This window comes from Diadema setosum, chromosome 2 (assembly GCF_964275005.1).
Source record: "Diadema setosum chromosome 2, eeDiaSeto1, whole genome shotgun sequence".
NCBI lineage: Eukaryota > Metazoa > Echinodermata > Echinoidea > Diadematoida > Diadematidae > Diadema > Diadema setosum.
In genome coordinates, this window is record NC_092686.1 from 18,914,446 (window position 1) to 18,938,353 (window position 23,908).

The 23,908-nt window shown below is 38.1% G+C and overlaps 1 protein-coding gene across 1 annotated transcript in view; it reads left to right on the plus strand.

Annotated features, from left to right (window-relative positions):
* The window catches only part of LOC140243024 (nose resistant to fluoxetine protein 6-like), a 44,589-nt gene extending 21,789 nt beyond the window's left edge, over positions 1–22,800 (plus strand). The window contains exons 14-17 of the mRNA XM_072322767.1: positions 2,187–2,331; positions 13,252–13,435; positions 21,172–21,314; positions 22,780–22,800. Coding sequence (XP_072178868.1) covers positions 2,187–2,331; positions 13,252–13,435; positions 21,172–21,314; positions 22,780–22,800 — 493 coding nt within the window. The remainder of the gene's footprint in view (positions 1–2,186; positions 2,332–13,251; positions 13,436–21,171; positions 21,315–22,779) is intronic.
* Positions 22,801–23,908: the final 1,108 nt, after the last annotated feature.

The window sequence follows — 23,908 nt, forward strand, 5'->3', positions numbered from 1 at the left end:
AAAAGAAGAAGAAGAAGAAGAAGAAGAAGAAGGGAAAAAAAAAATCGCCCGGACCGGGGGGGGGGGGGGGGGGGACAAAATGACAATGTTTATTGTGTTTACACAAGAATTCCATGTTTTGTAAGCTGAAATGCGCTCGCTCGCCAAAATCTATATATATAAAAAAAAAAGAAAATCAGAACAAAACGTGATGATGACACGGACAAAATGACAATGTCTATTGTGTTCACACATGTCATTTTATATTTAGCAGGCAAAATGTTACACGGAGCAGCGACTGCAATTTCTTTCGTTCTGAAGCAGGAGGGGGGGGGCGCAAAGAAACCAAATCAAACAAGATAAGAACAAAATGTAATGATGACGCGGAAATATACAAATTTCGGCTCACTCGCTCGTATCCACCAATTTAGAGTATTTTTTCAAGTCCCCAGTTTTTGTTTTGTTTTGTTTTTTTTTGGTATAAATCGTTATCTATAAGGCCGTCTCAGTATATCTTGATTTGAAAGAATGACAAGAATTCCATGTTTTGTAAGGTGAAATATACAAAAAAAAAAAAAAAAAGAATCGGCTCGCTCGCTGAGCTCGCTCGCCAAAATTTGTCAAAAAAGTTCAGAACAAAACGTGATGATGACGCGGAAATATACAAATTTGGGCTCACTCGCGCGTACTAATTTAGAGTATTTTTTAAGTCCTCAGTTTGTTGGTATTAACTGTTATCTATAAGGCCGTCACTATATCTTGATTAGAATTGTAAGATTGAATAACCAAAAAATGACAAGAATTCCATGTTTTGTAGGCTCAAATACAAAAATTTTCGGCTCGCTCGCTGCGCTCGCTCGGCAAAATTTATATAAAAGAAAAAGAAAATAAGAACAAAATGTGGTGATGACGCGGACAAAATGACAATGTCTATTGTGTTCACCCGTCATTTTATATTTAGCTGGCAAAATGTTACGCAGAGCAGCGGCTGCAATTTCTTTCGTTCTGAAGCGATCGCCGAATGGATCAAAAGAGGACGCCAACGGTTTCGAACGTACGGGGGAGGGGGGGGGGGGCGCAAAAACCCCCCAAATCAAACAAGATAAGAACAAAACGTAATGATGACGCGGAAATATACAAATTTCGGCTCACTTGCTCGTACCAATTTAGAGTATTTTTTCAAGTCCTCAGCTTGTTGGTATAAGTCGTTATCAATAAGGCCGTCACTATATCTTGATTAGAATTGTAAGATTTAATAACCAAAGAATGACAAGAATTCCATTTTTTTTTGTAAGCTGAAATGCAAAAATTTTCGGCTCGCTCGCTACGCTCGCTCGCCAAAATTTATCAAAATTTATTATATTCAAATCACCCTCAAAAGACTCTTTTTAAGTGCTTGAAAAAGCATATCATGTGGACTTTTTTTAAATACCCTACCGGGATGGGGTTGGGGTGGAACACTTTTTCAGAAATTAGGGGCGCAATTTTCGCGCTTGCCGCGGGCGCCGTTTTCCCTAGATACGCCACTGGCTAGCGGGAGGAGGATGTTGGACGGAGTATTAGGCCTATATCCCCCTTTCACACGAGGGAGCTTTTGCATTTCTAGAGTTGAAATGTAGTGTTGTTGGGCAAGAGATTGAGGTTGTTGGTTAAGAATTACATTCCCATACATATGACTTAAATGAAGTAAAATAACACACTGAGTTCATTGATAATCAAGTGGAAGTCAAACAAACAGAATTATAACTGTAACGTCTGTTACAATGTTACCGAAATAAAAAGGTAGTAACATTGTAATGTTTATCAAACACACACACACACACACACACACACACACACAAACATGCTGTGAAGCAGTTATATTGCTCTCAAGAACTTCAAGATTAAATCAGAAGATCATGACATCGCCTCAAAATACTCCAAGAAGTTTGTAACACTTTTTAAAAAATTAACTTTTTATCATATACAATAATAAGCACAGACATTTTGTGAACACTTATCCGCAAGCCGTGCCTTGTCAAGCTATGAAATCATGAAGTCATCTCTGGTTATGGAATGTGCATGGACGACAATAATTACACCACAGCTCTCCTGAACCTCCACAAGTCATAACACTCTCCCTTTTATGATGCAATATTCTTACTCTTTTGTTCGATCGTGCTTGATTTGTTCTACTTCATCTGAAGTGCCCTTTCTTTCGGTTACAGACTATACAACAACAACACCGCAAATAATCCAGCGGCTGACAATATTTACGGTAAACCCTACACTCGTATTGTCACATACATCTTGGGGATGTTCCTCGGCTTTGTGATCTACAACCTGAAGGACAAGAAAATCACCATCCACTGGGTATTGTTTATCTTCATTTTATCATTGCTACTATTTATCACCGTACAGAACACGTAAAGGTAATGTCCCAATTAGAGGGAAATAATCAAAGCATTTGTGTTAAAATTCCCCTTATCATCATTGCATACAACGGCAAGTCGCTAACTGGTTCACATTCAAATACGCTTAAAAACTCGGTTAGGTTTGCCTAAAAAAAAAATCAAATACGGCTTGCACACGATCACATACTCCAAAAGTTGTCACACATAATTGATCTATTGACTGTTAAAGTCGAAATAAAGTTGCAGACAATCACTGTACAGCATACTTTATTATGCTATCGGATGTAGGTCAAATGCGTTTGTATTTTTTATCGTTTGAGAATTACCAGCAAAAAATGTTATTTTTTTCTTCCCTTTTCACACTCAGGCCATATTTTGTTTTCTTTCGTGGAAAAGGGTAGAAAGCTATTTCCGACAGTATACTCGGGCTATGTATAGATATCCCGATGATTTTCTTGTTGATCGCAAGAAAATTGGGTAATATACCGTGCAAGCAACAGGCCAATAATTCCATTTTATTCTGCTTGTTCCCATTGGATAGCTACTTCAACCATGCGCAATAACACACTGGCCACACCCGCGTCAGCGTAGAGGATATGTTGGCCTACTGAATAAATGAATAACAACAAATATAAACTCCATTTACCCATATACTAGTTATGTTCAGACGATGATAATTAATTAAGCCATCTTCGAGGATAAGGTTTTAATTAAGTACCGTGTAGACGCACTCAAAGGTAAGCTAACTTGAAGTTAACTCGATGATAATAAGCACCACGAGATTTCTCAGGTTAACGCTCTTTCCACGGACACAACTTGAACTTAAGCGTGACCTCATCGTAACCCCCACTCCCTTTAGCTTCCAGGTCAACCTCCAGAAGCCAGAATATAAATACGGTGCCTCTCGTACTAGGGTCATCGCGAACTTCCGGTTCTATGGTTTTATCATCTAGTGGGACTCGCTCGTATACTGTATACGGGGGGGGGGGGGCAGGAGCTTATCGATGGTAAGCTACCCTTGAGGATAAGCTTCGTCTAGTGGACGCGCGTCGTAGTTAAGGGGCAAGAGCTTATTTGACGCAACTATAGTACATACATAGTACATCAGATTATGCTGTGCGTACACTACTCAGTATTACGTAATTATGAGCTCCGAGGTTCCTGATTCACGTCCAAAGCAGACAATATGCGTGGGCCTCAGTCGGGATATAGAGGATGGAGGTGATCTATACCAATATTCCATATAGGCACTGATAGCATGGCATGATGCTATCATGGCATGCTTGCGGGGCTTGCGAGTTTGGCGGTCTAGCTGCGACTCCGTGTATTGTGTGTGTAGGTCAGGAGGCTTTCGGGTGATTTAAGCAACGATTATCTGAAGGTTCAATAACTGCGTGTTACTAGCATTATGTATTCGTTGTCTGTTTTTGCTCCTCTTAGAAAGGAAAAACTCCCGTAACATGCATGTTCAAGGCATGCATTTGTATAGTACATTTTTCTTCCACGGCTACCGGATTATATTCCCTCCATGTTTTAAACTCATGTGACATGCACAAGGTATAATGTAATGAGTCCCTCTTTTGGAGGGGGTTGTGATATTTCTTTTTTATACCGCTATGTACTGCATAATGAACCTTATCATAAACTGTGATAATTAGATTTTAATAATTTATTTTATATCATGGATTAAAACTTAATTCTGCGATTGTAAATCGCACGAGGGAGAGGAGGGTGGGTTGGCTGTCGATATCTAATGATTCGAAAGAAATGTGTAGTTTGATATTTTTTGTTACTTTATTATCATTAGTGATGTGCTCTAAGGTAGAGCTAGTGTTGTACATGCTTATTTTTTCGTTTGTCTCTGCATTGATGTTTAAATGCTTCATCCTTGTATTCATTAGCAACGCCAAATGTGCACGTTTGCTCTTAAGGAAGGTCACATGTTTGCAATTTTTAATTGAACGTACCGAAGTGTCATCCGCACAGGTTGAACCTATGCATCCCTATGTTCTCATATTTACCTATGGAAAATTGTTTCATGCATTATCCCACCTAGTGTCACATTCCATTCGCATTTGCAGTGCCCCAGTACTTCTTAATTGTTCACTTGTTATTCGCATTTCCGAATTCCATGCATTCACGCTGGTGTATTTTTCCTCCTTGCATAAACATGTTTTTCCAATGTCGGCATCAACTGTCCAGGTGCATGTATGTCTCAAAGACAAACATGTTTACGTGTCTTCTACCATTTTGTGTCCAGGTCAACGGCAATATGGCTTGTCCAACATTGCTGTACATTCTGTTACATTTCCCAACGAAAATAGGATGAATTGCTTTGAGTTTTATCACAATGAACATGAGTAATGCTTTTGTAGATGTTCAGTCATTGGAAGGTGAAAGTTCTGTAACCATTACAAATAATGAAAACGGTGATAATTCTGACTTCAAATTTTTTTTTTCAACCACAGAAACCGATGAATTAAAACTTGATTTTGATCCTAATGATATTCCACCTCACATGTTTTCTACAAGTTACTGCTTAGAAATAGATGTCATTTCATTATCCAATTCGGACCCAAATCAAATCTTTGTTTCTCATTTTAATATTAGGAGCTTAAACCAACATTTTGATCAATTTCGCTTATTCATTGATGAATTACGATTCACACATGGTGTCATCGGCCTCAGTGAAACATGGTTACAGGAGGTGACTCCTTCTTCATTGTTTCATATTGATAGATTCAAACTGATTACAAACAATAGATTGTGCAAGAAAGGAGGTGGAGTTGGTTTTTATGTAACAGAAAATTTAAACCATCGGTTATTAGAAGAGTTCAGTTTTATGACAGAATTTTTTGAAAGTATTTTCATTGAGATAAAAGCACCAAATAAAGGAAATGTAATTGTTGGAGAAATTTATAGGCCACCAAACTCTAATTTTACTGAATTTGGTGAATTACTCCACGGTATTTTGTCGAATAAGTATTTCAAGAATAAATCATTTATTCTTATGGGTGATTTTAATCTAAATCTTTTAAATTATGATAATCATAATTGTCAAGAGTTTCTTAATCAACTGTTGTCTAAGTCTTTTATTCCTCTCATAAGAAGACCTACAAGAATCACCGACCTCTCTTCTACTTTAATAGATAATATATTTGTTAACAAGTCATTTTCTGATATTTCATCTGGTATTGTTACGGATATCTCTGATCATTTTCCTGTATATCCACTTATTGGTAGTATCCACCCTCTTGCTGACAGTGTGCAAAAAAAAAAAAATCCGGTTTTCGTGTTATGTCAGACTCAAACATCAATAGTTTTAGAGAAAGGTTGAAACTCGTTGATTGGTCGACTGTATATAATCAAAATGACGTAAATCTATCTTTTGATATTTTTATAGATATTTTGATAACTCAGCTTAATATTGCTATCCCTTGTCGTAAATTCTCTAATTCAAATCATAAAAAAGTACCCCGGCAGCCGTGGGTTACAAAATCACTTTTAAAATCAATCAATAAGAAAAATAAACTTTATTACGAGATATGAAACTCGTCAGACTGACGAGTTAGGTGATACGCTTGGGGTTATCAGATGTCGGTCATCTGTGATCGACAAAGAAAAGAATGTGATATAGACACCTTGAAGTTATAATTGAGTTTGCATGCAAAACCGTTTCCCTAACCTCTCGGCCACGGGACATCCACGGAAATGGTAAGGCAAAAAAGAAATGTATAGATATTACAGGGAGAAAAGTCAATGCCCACTCAACCAACGTGGCCGCGTGAACATGTATTGCATTGCTAGACGGAAATGCGGCCTTGTAACTACTGATGTCGCTATGCCATTTCTGGCAACTTGGGAAAAATACGTGTCGTAAACATAAAACCTATAATCGGCTGGTTTTGATACCTTGCCTTTAATCACAATTTTCAGTGTGATGACGTCATCAAAGTACAAAACAATGATGTGGTCTTGAAAGACAATTGTTCAAAGTACAACACCTTCGTCGTCGTCATTACATATTATGATCAGTTTGACAAAGTCAGCCTGCAAAATTTTGCAGCAGTCGAAGCAATATGGTCTCCAACACAAAAAAGAGGGATATGGTGTGTGTGTGTGTGTCTGTGTGTGTGTATAGGTGCGTTTATATACGAATGTGATTTCTACATGGACGATATATGTAATACAAAATTGAAGAAAAAAAAAGTAAAATAGCTAAGTAATTTGTTTCGTGATCTTGTGGGGTTCGAACCCGCACGTGTGCAACCTCACGTCTCTGAGACGTCGCCTTTAACCACTCGGCCATACGTCTCGACGAGAAAAAAAAGAGGAACGTAAACTTATGTATGTGAAAGATGAATCAGGAATCGTTTTGTCCACATTCCATTCTCATTTTCAGTTTTAAACTGCAAAATTGTCAAACTAATAAGGAGATTTCAAAGAATAACATGCATGATTACTGCAGCTTATTGTCTCAGTTACCACACACTTAAGTTACAGAGGAAATGGAGCAAAATCATCTGAGATAAAGGTGCTTAAACGTTGTCAAGTTAATGCATATAAAAAAAAATCACCTCCCATAGAGATAACACGTAAACTTGTCTGATTTTGAGTCTTTACCTTTAATAACAATTTGAAGTATGATGGTAAGTCTTCTTGAACCAAGAGTGTGGAACGCAAGCTTCTACGTGAAAGATGAATCATGACGATCACCCGTGACCGACACATCTTCAAAGGGATCAGTTATTAGAAGTGGAAGCCCTCGTGCCAAGCATATTGTCTCAGCAATTCCAAAGCAATGATACCCTTACATTTATGCATACCATAATTTCCCTCTGAAATCAATGGTAGGTATATTCATGTACAATTGCTTGCCTTGTCCATAAACTTTGCTTTACAAACTTTCAGTGAAACGTGTCGTAACATAATTCTGTAACTCCATTAGCAGGGATTGACTTCATAAAGAAAGATATATCAAATTGAACGCTTAGCGCGTATAACTAAGGGGGATTTTAGCCTGATGCTCTGTTCTTCACTGCTCAGATACCAACAACACTCATTACCTACGGCTACGTATAGAGAAACAGCCATGACGAAAATAAGTTATTCCTTTTCTTTGGCAGATAGACACACAACCCCTTTAAACCACACTATAATTGACATAGAGGGACATGAAAAAGTTCATTACTACTACTGAACAGTGATGCCTTCTACTCATGTGGCACAAGATACCTCTATAGCAACATAAAACCTGTCTACAACTCCGTTATTGCGTCAAACAATAACATCCTGGAATTTCAAAGAGATGAGCGAGACGCCATACACCTGGCCTAGAGTTAATTCATTCAGTTGCCATTCCTGCTCCAGTTGAGTTATGCAAATTATTTTCCGACCTGTCTTGTGACAATATAACAGGAACAAACGTAGAGAAAAGGAAAGGGAAAAGGAAAGGTGGCAAGCGGGGCACTGTACCAAGGGCAATTTAAACAATACGTATGATAAATGAAGCAAATCCAACCTAGAGCCTCCGACAAAAAAAAGAGGAACTTGAGCGACTGTGTGTCGTGGGGTAGTATAATTGATAAGAATATACGATAAATGACATCGATCGGAATAAAGCTGAACTGCCAAAAGAAACACAAAGAAAGAGAGAGAAAAAAATGATAGCGTCCTGCGGGTCTCGAACATCTCGTCCTAAGGTAGTGCATAATGACCATGCAGCGCGCTAAGTGACTATAAAGCCACACGGCTGTACCGAAGATTGGATGTGAAATTTATCTTTAATCTTTATATATATATATATATATATATATATATATATATTTATCTTAAATATTTATACCATATACAACATGAAAAAGTTCATTACTACTACTAAACAGTGATGCTTTCCATTCATGTGGCACAAGATACCTCTATAACAACATATAACCTGTCTACAACTTCGTTATTGGGTCAAACAATAACAACCTGGAATTTCAAAGAGATGAGCAAGACGCCATACACCTGGACTATAGTTAATCAATTCAGCTCCCATTCCTGCAAGTTATTTAAACATACATGTTCCTACCTATCCTGTTACAGTATAACAATAACCAATGAAGAGAAAAGGAAAGAGCAAACGAAAGGTGGCAAGCGGGACACTGTAACAAGGGGCAATTTACAACATTAAGTGTGACAAAATTAATGAAGCAAACCCAATCTCCAAACTCCAATACAAAACAAGGGAAATAGAGCAGCCGTGTTCACGGGTTACGTACACTTGATAAAGTAATACGATAAATGACATCGGAGTAAAGCTGAACTGCCGAAAAAAAAGAGAAAAAAAAGAAAGAACGGATAAAAGTCCTGCGGGAGTCGAACCTCTCGCCTTCCGGTATGGCGTTATGAACAACCAGCGCGCTAACCGATTATGCCACATGGCTGTCCTGAAGATCGAGTGCGAAACTTAAATCTAAATACTATCGTGACAGTGTTGACTTGTGATGGCGCTATTCAACTTCCCACAAGTGGCAGCGTGGATTCGATCAATATACAGTTGCAAAGAAAAATTGGGAATCGTTCCGTACAGATTGCATTCTCATTTTCAGTTTTAAATTGCAAAATTGTCAACCTGATGAGGAGATTTGAAAACATAAAATGCATGATTACTAAGCTTGTTGTCTCAGCTACAACATATTTATGTTTCAGAGGAAATGGAGTAAAATCAGATGAGGTAATGGTGCTTAAACGTTGTCAAGTCAATGCATGGTTTTAAAAAAAATCACCTCCCATAGACATAACACGTAAACTTGTCTGATTTTGAGTCTTTACCTTTAATCACAATTTCTAGTATGATGACGTCATCATATTTCAAAACCATCACATGGCCTTGAAAGGCAAATGTTCAAAGTGCAACATATCTGAATTTGGGGTAATATTGAGCTTAAACAACAGAGATACGAGCAAATGAATGTCAGAAACAGTACCTCAAAAAAATCAATTCCACTTTTTTGATTTAAAATGACGATATGATGACGTCATCGCGTATTCCTGGCAATACTGATACTTGGAATGTTACTTACAATTCATATACTTTTGTAATATGCAATAGAAATATAGGGTCCACGGACGATTTAAAGAGCTATGGCGAAATAAACAAAGACATGTTTTTTTCACTATATTTGCAGAAAGACGCGCACGCGGAATTTCAACTTTGACGCCAGTGCATTCCTTTGTTATAGGTCGTAATCGATCGGAAATCAATGGATATTATTACTCAAAGTATCAGGAATCCAAATCAGTCAAAAAAATTGCATTTTCATGTTGCTTACGGGCTCTGCGCGCGAAATTGCGCGGACGGACGCGCACGCGAGAAAATGTTTGAAACGCTTAAAATTGTCTGAAACTTCGAGATTTCCCATTGGGAAGTCGTTTTGAGCCTTTTAAAATTTTGACGCGCGCTTACGCGCGCGTAATGATGACCTGTGTAACTAGCGTTAAAAAGTAAGATAGAGCGTGACCTGAACTTCATGTCCACCGAAAATGATACAGAAATGACATCTAGTTATGAAGTTATGATCGATCATGTGACAAGGTCCGAAAATCACAAAATGGCGCCTAGATGACGTCATAGATATGTAACTGTCATGAAAACCTTATTGTGGCTAGATTTTGTCATGAGACATGTTGACTGAAAATGTCATGTTATTTCGTAATGTCATTCTTGAGATATTGACGACACAAAATTGTCCAGAAAGAAAGAAGAATAAAAAAAAATAAAGAAAGATTTTGACAATCACAATAGGTGATACGCTGATAGCGTATCACCTAAATAAATATCGCAAAGTACCCACAGTTACAAATAAGTCCAGATATACTCAGTATCGTAATATCCTCACTTCTGCATTACGGTCAGCCAAACGGATGTATTTTATGAATCAATTCGACAAATGTAAATTTGATGTGAAGGGTACGTGGAGGGTGATAAACCGAGCGTTGAAACGTAATACTGACAATAACGCGCCTAGTTACATTCAAGAGGATGATGTTCGTATTGATGACCCCATAGATATAGCTGAAGTTTTTAATGATTTTTTTGTAAACATTGGGCCAAATCTGGCTGATAAAATTCCTGAAGCGCAGCGAGAATTCCACTCTTTCCTGGGTGGTAGGAATATGGAATCTTTATTTTTGGTCCCGATTGTCGAAGATGAAATAATAAAGATTGTTGATAAATTAAATAATAATAAAAAAAAAAGTTCAGGATATGATGGAATCACAAACTTCATGGTAAAAATGTGATTCATGAAATAATTTCGCCTCTCACTTATATTTTCAATCAATCTTTCTCTACTGGTAAAGTTCCTCAAAAATGAAAGTAGCCAGAGTTGTTCCCATTTTTAAAAAAGGGCGAAAAGACCTTGTCAATAATTATCGCCCCATTTCTCTTTTAACTTCCTTTTCAAAGATACTCGAAAGACTTGTGTGTAAACGCACCCTTATTTTTTTTCTTCAGGCAAAAATATTTACTGAATCTCAATTTGGATTTCGGAAAAAAACATAGTACAACTCACGCATTACTCAAGTTTATTGATAAGATAACTCATGCTATAGATGATGTTTCTCACACTGTCGGTGTTTTCCTTGACTTCTCCAAGGCGTTTGATACAATAGACCATGACATTTTACTTTATAAGTTAAATCATTACGGAATTCGGGGAAGGGCGCTAGAATGGTTCACTAATTATTTAACGAATAGAAAACAATTTGTAAGTATTCACGGTCACGACTCCCAACCAAAACTGATTTCTTGTGGTGTTCCACAGGGTTCCTTGTTAGGCCCACTTCTCTTTATTTTATATATTAACGATATCCAGAACTCCTCTAAGATTCTTTCCTTCGTTTGTTTTTCAGATGATACAAATTTGTTCTTCTCTCATCAAAATCCTGATGCGCTTATAAACATAATAAATAAAGAACTTGTTTCTGTTCAATCTTTGATTTTTGCGAACAAATTATCCTTAAACATTGATAAAACTCAGTATATGTTATTCAGTAATTCGCCACCTGTGTTACCTCTCTCTGTCAAGATAAACAACATTGATCTGTCACAGGTCAACAGTACAAAATGTTTGGGTCTTCATATCGATAGTGATTTATCTTGGAGAACCCATGTTAATTATGTAAGCAGAATTATTGCTAGAAATACCGGGGTTCTTAACAAACTTAGCTATTATTTTCCATGTAATATTCTACAGAGCATATATTCAACTTTGATATCTCCCTATCTCAACTATGGGATTCTGGCGTGGGGAAATGCTTCTAAAAACCTTATCGATTCGTTATTTCTTGTACAAAAACGCGCTGTTAGAATTGTTAACCACACTGGATATTTATCCCACACGAACGAACTTTTTGTTAGTAATAAAATTTTGAAAATTCCCGAGTTATTTTATTACAACGTTGGCCTGTTTATGTTTCAATTTTCAACTGGCCAATTACCAGACGTATTTTCCCAAATGTTTACAAGAAATTATACACTTCATGATTATCCAACTCGTCAACGTTACGCATATCACCTTCCACGTACCCGAACAATTTTCGCGAAAAAAACAATTATGTTCGCTGGGCCCAAATATTGGAACGAACTCCCTATGGAACTTGTAAGTTGTACCACTGTAACCTCATTCAAACGAAAACTGAAGCAATATCTTCTTAGCAGCTACATTGTACGGCATGCATAGTGTATAGTTCTTGCTGCTCTTTATGTTACCCCTTGTTTATCCCACCTTAGTCCGGCGGGATCCTAACCATGAACGCTATTTTTGATCAGTCTGCCTGTTGCGCTCTTCATGCACCTATTGTTCCACTCGGTTATCGAAATTCTCGCGCGTGACAGCTGTCGGTTACTATGGTCACACGGAATGCTTGGTTTTAGGACCCATGCTGGAATGTTACTCCTGAGCTTTCGGTATTGTTTACATTCACGACAAATCTCATTATTCCACCTTCTACTTATGTATTTATGTCATACAGTTACGCCATCTTCTATACTCTGCAACACACCCATTGAATCTCTGCAGTTGTTGTTCTACCAATGTCCTTACTAAGTAGGAGGTTATACTGCTGCAACATGTGACCTTTCTGTATTTTTATTTATTGACATATATTTAATTGGATTTTTTGTTTTGTTTGTTTTAATCGGTTTTCCCAGTTATAGTTGGTCTTAAAAAATAATCCGTATTTTAAACTTCCCCTAATCTGATTACTCACGGGACCCGCGGCTGTACAAGCTAATGCTTTTACGCAGGCCCCATCATATTTTTTTTCGCATCATGACCACAGTTTAATCCGCATGCATACAGACCGTGTTTATACCAAATCAAACTTCTGTACATTCCGATGAAGTCTCATCTAAATTTTGTTTTGTATAATTTTCGTATTTATATACTTTATTGTGATATATGTGAGAAATATGAAAAATAAATTGAAATGAAATGAAATGAAAATGATTATGAATATACATATTAATGTGTATTAGATTTATTCTTTACCCGGTGTATTACAGTACGTAGGCCAATGTAATAGCGTGGCACATAATAAGAAAAATTATATGTATGTGAATTATATCAGAAATGATACTTAATCCCACAGCGCGTTATTCATTTTCACACTCTTAATCATTTGTGTTGGTATTTTCTTCGTGTTTCCTGCCATACGAATATGATATTACCTCCCAAAAAAAGAAAAAAAAAATGTTATTCAATCTGGACTGCACAATCAACCAGATGAAATCAACCAATAAAGGAAGATTTTGACGAACACAATAGGTGACACGCTGTTAGCGTATCATCTAACAAGGGGCACCAACTTGTTTTACTGTATGCACTTGCAGGTCGTGGTGGTCGCACTGTGGTTGTGTGCCCTTGGCACCATGTTCGGGGCTGTGTATGGCATCTGGTCCAGTCACGACCGCTACATTGAACAATGGGAGTCGGTCATCTACCTGTCATTTAGTCGTTTTGCGTGGGGGCTCGCCATCTGTTGGATCATCTTTGCTTGTCTCTTCGGTTATGGAGGTCAGTAGAGAGAAACATTTCGTCTTTCATTAATGAACCAAACGCCTTGTCGATGAATGCATTTTATTGTTCAAATACACTTGACGAACGTTGATGTTCAGTCGATGTATTCGTACTATGTTATGTCATAATACTGCTTTCCAGTTCCTGTGCCTACCCAGTACCCTAGTATTTACTCACTACTTTTTCTGCATGTTGGGATTTTATATCCATCTTCTGCCACATTGTGCCAGAAAATCAAGAAATGATTTTTTTTTTCTCTTAAGAAATTCGTCAGAATAGCAATTCTACACAGCAACATTTAAACAGTCCTCGTTTCAACTCCTGAAATGCACCCGCAAACCTTATAGTAACGGGTAAAATAAGAGTTTAATCCTGGCTCATGCTTACAACAGACGTCCTTCTCATTACTCGTATATTAGTAGTTATTAATCTCTCTGCTCTCGAAGTGGCATAGCTACTTAATGATATCCCGAATCTCAGTGCAATTTAAACTAGTATTATTTCCACTCTTGCAAATTCGACCTGGGCATCCACAACGCACATCAGATTTTTTTATTTTTTATTTTCTATTTTTTTTTTGGGGGGGGGGGGGGGCTAGAGGGAGGGGTCACTATACAAGCTGTTTGGACGAGCTCTCGAGAAATATTTGTATATTGAATGTCATGAGTTTCGAAATGACGGATATCTCCTGGTTATGAGTTAAAACCACTGATCAAAGATTTTTATTTATTTATTTTTTTCGTGAGGAGATGAACTACTGATAAGTCGTATAGTAGTAACTATAAGATCAGTAAATCTTGTCAGGGAGGTGAGGGTCACCTCCAAGCTGATCTTGCTCATCTCTGCATTTGGAGAATAGAAATCCCTGATGGGGGATTTCCACTCTTTGCTAGCAGTGCAAAACTATTGATCAGCAGTTTAAACATTGTACGAGCATAATAAACCCTCTAAATATCGCCGGTTTGTTCTGCAGGGAAAAGCGAATCATTGTAAATTAAGAAAAGAAACTTAAATTATTGTACTTGCGCACGCAATGATTATAGCATGGTAGTGCATAGAATTCATGCCAACTGCATGGCGACGGTTAAGAACGCGTTTTAATTTTGAAAGTATTTTAGCTAAAGAAGGCGTTTGAATCTCAGTGAGCCAGTCCACATGGCTCAATGTGGCAAAACGTCTATCAGAAAAGAAAAATCATCATAATGGTATCATCTAGGTATCTACTTCTTTATCTCTGACTGGCTGGCAAGCATTCACCCCACATTGATGAATGGGCGATGTTATTGCCCTTGTTAGACGTCGATGAAATTTCCGGATCCGTCAAGGAATACTTTCCATACTGCTGAGGACTATCGGTGAAAATCGAACTAGGGGAATTACTCAGATATTACCCCCACAACATTCCTTTGATACACTCAGCACGCATGCACAACATTGCAGACAGAGAATGATTGACCAGGGAGGTGCTAGAGAAGGAGAGGCAACTAAAGCTCTCCGTTGAAGTCATGCGCGACACCGCCGAGAAGTTATGCGTTCAACTACAGGTGTTACCCATGTGCTTTGACAAAAGAGAGCATCAATAATCGGGACTAGCGCTCTCACACCTAGAAATATTTGATCCTACTGCAATTCGCTCTCTCATTCAATGTGATGGCAACAATGAATTTGTGTACCTTGAATTGGAGCAGCGAATCAAAATGCAGTGTAAAACTCACAATTTTAACAGCAAATAGTTTAAAAACACGCTGGAACACGCTTTAACGGAGTACTTTATTTGAAAGATCAAAATATCCCTTATTAAAAGATAAAAAATTAACATGCGGAAATGTGCGCATTATAGAAAAAAATTAGGTTTTTAGGAGGGCCTAATTTTCATTTCCTTTCGATTTGCGAATTACGAAGAAACTGGAAATACATGTTAATAATATTGAATTCTTTCCTAAACTATTCTAAATCAATTCGAGCATTTCATATAAAATTTTGCGCTGAAATAAAGCTTGTAATTCAACGAAAGGTGAAATGCGTTCTTCGTCTCCGAACTTCGTCTTGCAACTAGAGTGGTGCCAAGCATGACTTCAAAGCGTAATGGAATGCTAGACATCCCATTGTAACGCCTTGAACCCAAACATGTGTTTGCATGAATTACGAAGAGTTGCCACTCCATCTCTGTAACACCTCCTTGGATTGACACACCGCCGGCCGATCACGTGCATGGGTTGTAACCACTGATCTTTATATAAGCTAGTATCTCACCAACGGAGACGTCTCCGCGACGTCTCCAACTTATCAGTTGCAGCAGTCGCGGAGACGTCTCCAACATAAAAATGGCTTGCGGTCTCACGAAGGAGACGTCGCTTAGAGGAATTATGGCAGGTGTCAAAAAATTTCAAATATGAAGGAGCCGCTGCAGGATCACCTGACTTGATCTAGGCAGGATGTCAGCACGCAGATGGTCACGTGGTTTCTAAAGTAGGTCAAACAGCGTCAACGTTTAGACTTTGCACAGACGTCTCTGCGACCTCTCACCAGTTTTTCTGGTCTTCGGCAGGTCTCAGCGACGTCTCTGAGACGTCTCTGAGACATCTCAGCAGTCGCGGATATAATTAGTCTCCGCGACGTCTAGAGTCGCAAACTAGTCACGAACTAGTTTCAAGCCCGGTGAGACACGCCCTTATGCAGTTCAAGTGATTAAATACGCCGAATATTTCGCGAGGTTTTTATTTTCGCGAATTTCGCGAGCCGGGTGCTATTCGCGAAATTAAAGACACGCGAAAATATTGACTCTGATCCCGACGTGAATGTGACGTACGCGTGTACACTTCTCCAATCAGTGCAGGACTCCACGATCGCGAATTTAACCACTCGCGAAATCGTCGGGGATTCCGGATTCGCGAAAATTTAGACTCGCGAAATAAATGGCGTATACAGTATAACCACGTTTTGGTTAATAACCATGGATCATATACACGATCGCATACCTAGATGTGCACAATCTAGAACAATAGGCGGCCCTGGTTGATGGGCGGGGATTTCGCATCAGTGGACACACTCCCACATGAGCCAGATGTTTTAAAATATAGCGCGCAATTTTCAGAATCTCGAGCTTGGATTTTCATAATCTCGAGCTTGGATTTTCATAACCCGCTGACGAATTACTAGAGCGCTATTTGATAATGTGAATTCAAATTACCGCACTAATTTAAAAGTTATGCTTGAGAAAATTTCTGGACCAAAACTCGGGAAATTTCGAAATAAGCGAGATGATCGGCGAACTAGCGCGTTGCATTATTATCCCACCTCCCTGATCCCATATCATGCCTAATGTGTGTGACCCGATCGATGGAGGCAACCTGCACACAAATCGCGGGTATTTTTTTATTTTTATTTATTTATTTATCTATTTTTTGGAAGGCGCGCGCTTTACTCACGCTGCTGAGCTTTCGAATTAGCTCGAACAAATTCGGGCTAATTCTGTTCGGGCTGATATGAATAGGAAATAAAATAGTGCGCTAATTTGGGATCGCGGAAAAGATCTCGAGTTCGGATTTTTTCATCGGGCTGATCTGAAAACGCCTAATATTAAAACGGTACCCCTCGCTATCTCCTGCGGTGTTATTGCCCGAGGCGAGGAAGTTTCTCCTCTGGACGTTGTCCTGACGTTGTCGGGTATAAGGTTTGTTAAAACAGGGCTTGAGTGAAGTTACAAACCAACATGGCTTTTAGTAAAAAATTCCCATTTCTGTTCATGCGCAAAGTGGAATTACGAACTGGTCTTCGTTGGTGAGATCAATCAGTCTCTCCAAAAACGTCTTTTCAAGCACCGTAGATCTGCATGTACAAGCTTTGAACGAATCAACTGTGTTCACTCATCTGAACAACACGGGACATCATTCTGAGGACAAAGAAAATAATTGTCATTCTTGACAAGGAAACCAGAAGGTTTGTATGAGGACTCCCTGGAGCTGTGTACATGAACACGGAAAATCCTTCCCTCAACAGCGGAGGGGACTCTGACACAGCTTTCACCAAAGATACAAGTCGATGATCCGGAAAATTCCTCAACGCACAAACAATAAAGGCAATAACATCGCCATTCATCCATCACGGGTGAACGCTCACCAGTCAGTCAGTCAGTCAGAGCTGAAGAGGTGAGGGGCTCGTTTCATAAAACTTGTTATCAGTGACAACTGCCACATTTCTATGACAAATTTGCTCTCAGCCAATCAGATGCAAAGATTTCAGTAGCTTGTCACATCTATGACAACTTGTCACTGATGATAAGTTTTATGAAATGGGCCCCGGACGAGTCACGAAACTATTCTCTCCGTGATTTTTTAACAAGTAAGTCTAGACTTCTTGCTTCTCCTTCTTGTTCAATCTGCGCCTCCTTCAATCTTGAAAATTTTTGAAAACTTTTGATGTGTGTATGTGTGTGTGTGTGTGTGCATGTGAACCAGTCGAACAGCATGATTACGTGTTGTTATAACTGTAATGAATGTAAATGTAAAACAATGGAAAGTCACACTTGTGCGTGTTTGTTGATTTCTTCATGTCAGTCACCGATAATGAATGTCGATGATATCTCGATCTTAAGATTTCACCCTTGTGGGATCCCTATAAATATAGCCATTCCAACCGAAAATTTCAGTGATTTCCATTCATTGTTTAAAAGAGTTCACCATTACGGAATTTTCGGCGATTTGCATACTTATGTGTATTACTTGTTTGTTCAGTTTTTTTTTTTACTCAAACTCGATGGGATTTCAAACATGTATGAATGTTTTTCAAGCAAGTTCTATAGACATGAACAGCGATGATACTAATGAATATATTTTGATGTCCGCACAGTATAGGTGGATACCCAAAAAGGACCAATATCCTAATTTTCTCGTGGTAGCAATTATGCCACTTGAGCCAGATGGATCAGTGCACTCAGATTTACACCCCTCTCAGCAAGAATAAATATGATGATAGCAGCTATATTACGTGCTGACGACACGGTGGGGGCATGCGTCATACCACGCTGCGAGAATTTCTTGCAGTACGTGCTGAAACACAATTAACTAATTTCAGTAACTTTCCTGCACCGACTCCCTGTTTGGTCGTGTCATGTTTGCGGTTTTTCTGTCCGTTTCTCACTTTTTCTCTCTCTTAAAATCTTTCTCAACACAGAAATAGGAGAGTTTATAAGAATTCAGGAATTAATTTGGTATGTGAGATAACTGGAGGAATCACAAACACTGCAAAAGGAAAATAGTAATGATAACAATAATGATGTGAGAAAGGAATATTTACACGTCCGTTTTCATAACTCTTTTTTGTGAGTTTTGAGACAGTCTTGTTTATAGAAAACATCGCATTGCTTGCATTAACAGATAGTGATTATTGTTTCTGTTAATCGCTTAAAAGATTCATCTGATAGGAATGCCAACTGCAAAGAAGTTAATCTTGTCACAATCAGTTGCAATTTACCTGTTTGATGGGACTATCGCCGGTCTGAAGAAGCCTACAAATCCAGTAGGCGAAAGTCTCATCAAACATGTATTATGACCAAATGAACTTCTATCCTGTTTCTGTTAATCTTGTCCTAATACCGGACTTGCTGTCATGTGAATGTACTGGCAAGTAACATTTACAAGGATAGCATGAATAATCACTGCATCACATATGCTTATCTCAATGAATTAAAAAAAAAAAAAAACCCAACCAGATTGCATGCCTATTGGTACAAATAACCTTTTTTTTTCTGCTCATGCGCAAAGTTGAACTACGAACTGGCTTAATAGTTCAACGCTCACCGACACGTTGTGAATAGCTTTGTACGTGTTGTACGGGCAATTCTCTTTGGTTTCGCTTGAAACACGAGAAAACTTCGCGATATCTATGGGTTGAAATACATTGAAATTTGAACTTACTTTAAAAGAAATAAACACGGCGGTCAAGAAAAAACGTTGTTCGTTCCTGTATTGTTGATTTTAAACAATTTTAATTTGGTCATTGTTTTATCAGACCGACACCCACGAGTCATACAGCCCACGAGTTCAACATAGAAAAAGAGGTCCATGAGTCATACAGCTCACGAGTCATACAGCCCGTGTGTTTGACACTAGGTAAAACAGCCCACGAGTTCACAGATAAAACACGGTCTTGTGGGCCTTGTTAGCTTAGTGTCGCACTCATGGGCTGTATGACTCGTGAGCTGTATAACTCATGGGCTGTATTACTCGTGAGCTCTATGACTCGTGGGCTGTATGACTCGTGGGTGTGGATCTCGTGATGTGCACCCATGTGCATCGCATCTATTACTCTTCATTTCATGTTTTGTTCTCATATATTGTAGCTGAAAATTGGAGCGAACCTTTCGGGATATTCATTAAAAACTTACTTTTTATTCCTCATTATTATCATGGAATACATTCTTTATATAAAATCTCAGAGTAGCCAAAGTCGCTCATAAACTTTCGAATCCATTTCTTTAAGGCTGCGTTTATCAACATTCCCCAGTTTAAACGACTTTCGAAAGCCCTTTCGATAGCCCTTTCGATAGCCCTTTCCATAGCCCTTTCGAAAGCACTTTCCATAGCCCTTTCGAAAGCCCTGTCCACTCCCTGTACTATTAATGTGCCACTTGTTTTCGTCGGCTGCGTTTATCAACTTTCGATAGCCCTTTCGATAGCCCTTTCCATAGCCCTTTCGAGAGCCCTTTCCAAAGCCCTGACTGCCTGTACTATTAATGTGCCGCTTGTTTTCTAAGAAGGGACGGCGAAAAGCAATTACCATCATAAAGACATATCTTCCTTTGAGAGTGACGAGTCATGATACAATGGCACATGAATCAATTGTCTTCCTATCTGTGAGGCAGCTCCAGTTTAGCACATACTTCAAATATTTCTGAGTGGCGGCATGAGACATGGGATCAAAGGGAATGAGACTGTTGTTACTCTATTTTTCAAACCTTGTTGGTGAAAGAAACACCTCCTTGTTCCAAGCATATGCGTGCATTACACACAGCTGTATGTATACACCTGTGTACACGTACTCGTGTGCACTTTACGCCGTGGCGCGCGCCTTTTCAGAAACTGGAAACGCATGGTTGCGTAACCGCAGTAGGGCGACCTAAAGGGCTTTCAAAACAGCTTTGCGTTTATCAACTTCGAAAGGCTTTTACAAACAGGTTTCTGATAACCTGTTTAGGAAACCTGTTTGGATCGTCACAAATTTCGGGCTTTCGAAAAGGCTTTCCTAAAGGGCTATCAAAACAGCTTTGCGTTTATCAACTCGTGAAAATTCCTTGAAAGCTGTTTGGATAACCTGTTTCTGCCGAGAAAGGAGAGTTGATAAACGCACCCTTTCGTAAAAGGCTTTCCTAAAGGGCTATCAAAACAGCTTTGCGTTTATCAACTCGTAAAAATTCCTTGAAAGCTGTTTGGATAACCTGTTTCTGCCGAGAAAAGGAGTTGATAAACGCAGCCTAAGTCTCTCATAAGTGTGTCTTAATATGAGCGAAAAATCTCTCATAAGACTTTCATGAAACGGACTCCAGACGTCTTAATTTTCCTTTGCTTCTTTTCGGTACATTCTCTTTGTATCTTATATTTTCTTATATATATGCTTGTATGCTTTAATTCTTCTGGTGTATTTTGTTATACTGACTATATAGCCAATATAATTTAGCACTGCCTTTTATCGTTTTATGCTATTCTAGGATATTTTGTATAATCTCCATCCAACAGGTCCAATAGGCAGCCTTCTCGAGATGAGCTTGTGGGTTCCGCTGGCCAAGCTCACGTATTGTGCCTACCTCATCCATCTTGTTATCGTCATCTCCCAGGTCGACTATCAGAAGACTCTTTCACACTATGATCCTCTGACATATGTAAGTGTGCTGTTTCCATTTTCTATTGTTAAGATTGCAAAGGGTTATTTGCGCCCATGTACATGTGACGAGGAACTAAACGCGCGTGCACACACACACAATTTATGATGATGATGATAATCATGCGATCGGGGAAGAACAGGCAGGATTCAGAGAAACTTACTCAACTGTTGATCACACATTTGCGTTGCACTCAGTTATTGACTTGTATTTATCACAGAAAAAAGAGAGTTTATTGTGCGTTTATAGATTACAAGAAAGCTTTTGACTCTGTCGATAGAGCATTGCTATGGAATAAAGTTGCTAGATGTCAAATATACAGGGAAAAGTTTTCGATGTAATTCGAAATATGTATAAAATCTGAAGTCATCATGTGTTCTCAACAATTCAGAGCGTTCTGAGTTTTTTTTTAATTGTGATATTGGAGTGAGACAAGAATAGTGTAGAATCTATCTCCTTTGCTATTTGCATTGTACATAAATGATTTTCAAGATTATGTAATGGTGTTGATTTTTTGCCTGATAATTTGTTGACCGTATTACATGATAAAGGAACAGATGTATTTCTAAGACTCTTCTCATTGATGTATGCTGATGATACTTTAATCCTAGCAACTAGTGAGAATGAACTGCAATCTGCACTCAATGCTGTAGGTGATTACTGCAAATTGTGGTTAATGTCAGTAAAACAAAAGTAATGATTTTCTCATGAGGAAAAGTTAGAAAATGTAAGCCCTTTAAGTTTAATGAGAATATTTTAGAGGTTATAGATGAGTATACTTACCTTGGAGTTGTGTTTGATTATAAAAATGATTTTAAAAAAGGCCCAAGCTAAACAAGTTGATCAAGCGAAACGAGCAATGTATAGCCTAATGGTTAAGTCTCGAAAGTTGCGGCTTCCAATAGATATCCAATTAGATTTGTTTTACCGGCTTGTTGTACCCATTCTCATTTATGGAAGTGAAGTTCGGGGATATGAAAATTTAGAACCTATAGAGAGTCTGCATACTCAATACTGTAAACATTTACTGAGATAAAAAAAAAATACTATGAATATTATGGCTCTGGGAGAATTAGGTAGGCTTGAAATAGCCTGTGCTGTTAAGGAAAGAATGCTTAATCATTGGGTAAAGATTATCACTGGTAAAGAGAGCAAATATTCATCAATTGTATGTGGAATTATATCAACTTTGCATAATTATATTCATCGCCATGGTTGTTGAAAGTTTATGATGCACTTAATGAGTTAGGAATGTCTTTTGTTAGGAATAGCTTTGATAACGTAAGTTCTTCGTGGTTTAAGTCTTCGATAAGACTTACACTATGTGACACATTTGTACAGAATTGGCAGTCGAAGATAAGAAACAGTACAGATCTTCAAAACGAATTTGTTTAAATTCATACCTGTTAAAAATTCGAAGCGTGTTCAGCCAAACTCTTTCCAAATTTCGTTGTGCCAACCACAGATTGCCAATTGTGACTGGTAGATGTAATAGTAGGCCAGCCAAGACGATTTTTTTTTCTTTGGATGGCAAAATTTGTTAATGCTTAGTTTTCCAGCTGAAAGTCTTGCATATATACTGAAGTTTAGCGTACGGCCGGATGTTAAGCGCGTTTTTGCCGAAAATGCCTTTTTTAGCGCAAAATTTGAAAGAATGTCAAAAATAACGATTTTTCACTTTTTATCGAAATAAGTAATGGTTGATAAGTACCTTTCAAACTACAAATGTGTTATCTTCCATTTCAAGTTTAAAACCTGACTAATATACATTTGAATGTAGAATATTACGCGCACATATATGGCGCAATGAAACATAAAACCAGGAGGTGATAAAACCGTGATTTACTCAAAATTGTACATTGTGAAATCTACCAATATTTCAAAGTTTTTTTAAACTACCTAAATCAATCTATTTAAAAGTGTTTATTTATTCGAAATATAATATATGTTCTGATGTCACATGCATCAAAGAAATTATGAGATTAGGTGAAAGATAACGCGTTTTATGTTATCCTAGATGGGACGATGTATTTTTACCGGACGCGCATTTTGAATGAAAAATTGAGTGTATAGCGTAGGCTCATAATTATATGAAGAGTTTTTTTTACAAAAACTGATAAGTCCATATTTGCCAAATGGAGATATTTGCGATTAAAGTTCAAGAAAAATAAAGAGAATAATAAGAAAATTTTTGCTTCTTTTGACCATAACTTCAAAAATATGTAGTGACCAATATATCATTTAAAAGGTATTATTTTGTACTTATTGACAGAGAACGTACTTCAAAATCTTCAAAAATGGACTTATCGGTTTTTGCGAACAAACTCTTCATATTGTACATGCTAAGTGCGTATAGGTATTTATCTTACATAATCTGCGAAGTCAATCGACGGGTTGGAGAGTTGACTGCAAAAACCCTTTGTGGCACCTTGATATGAATGAAATGTGCTTCTTTGCCCTAAAAGTTACATAGAGGGGTAGTAAGTAGTGCTGTTACCATGGCAACTGGTCATTATTGGGACACTCCTAGAAATTTTCAAATATTCATGATTGTAAAAGGTACAGAAATATTGAAACAGTTTTGTGAGAAAATG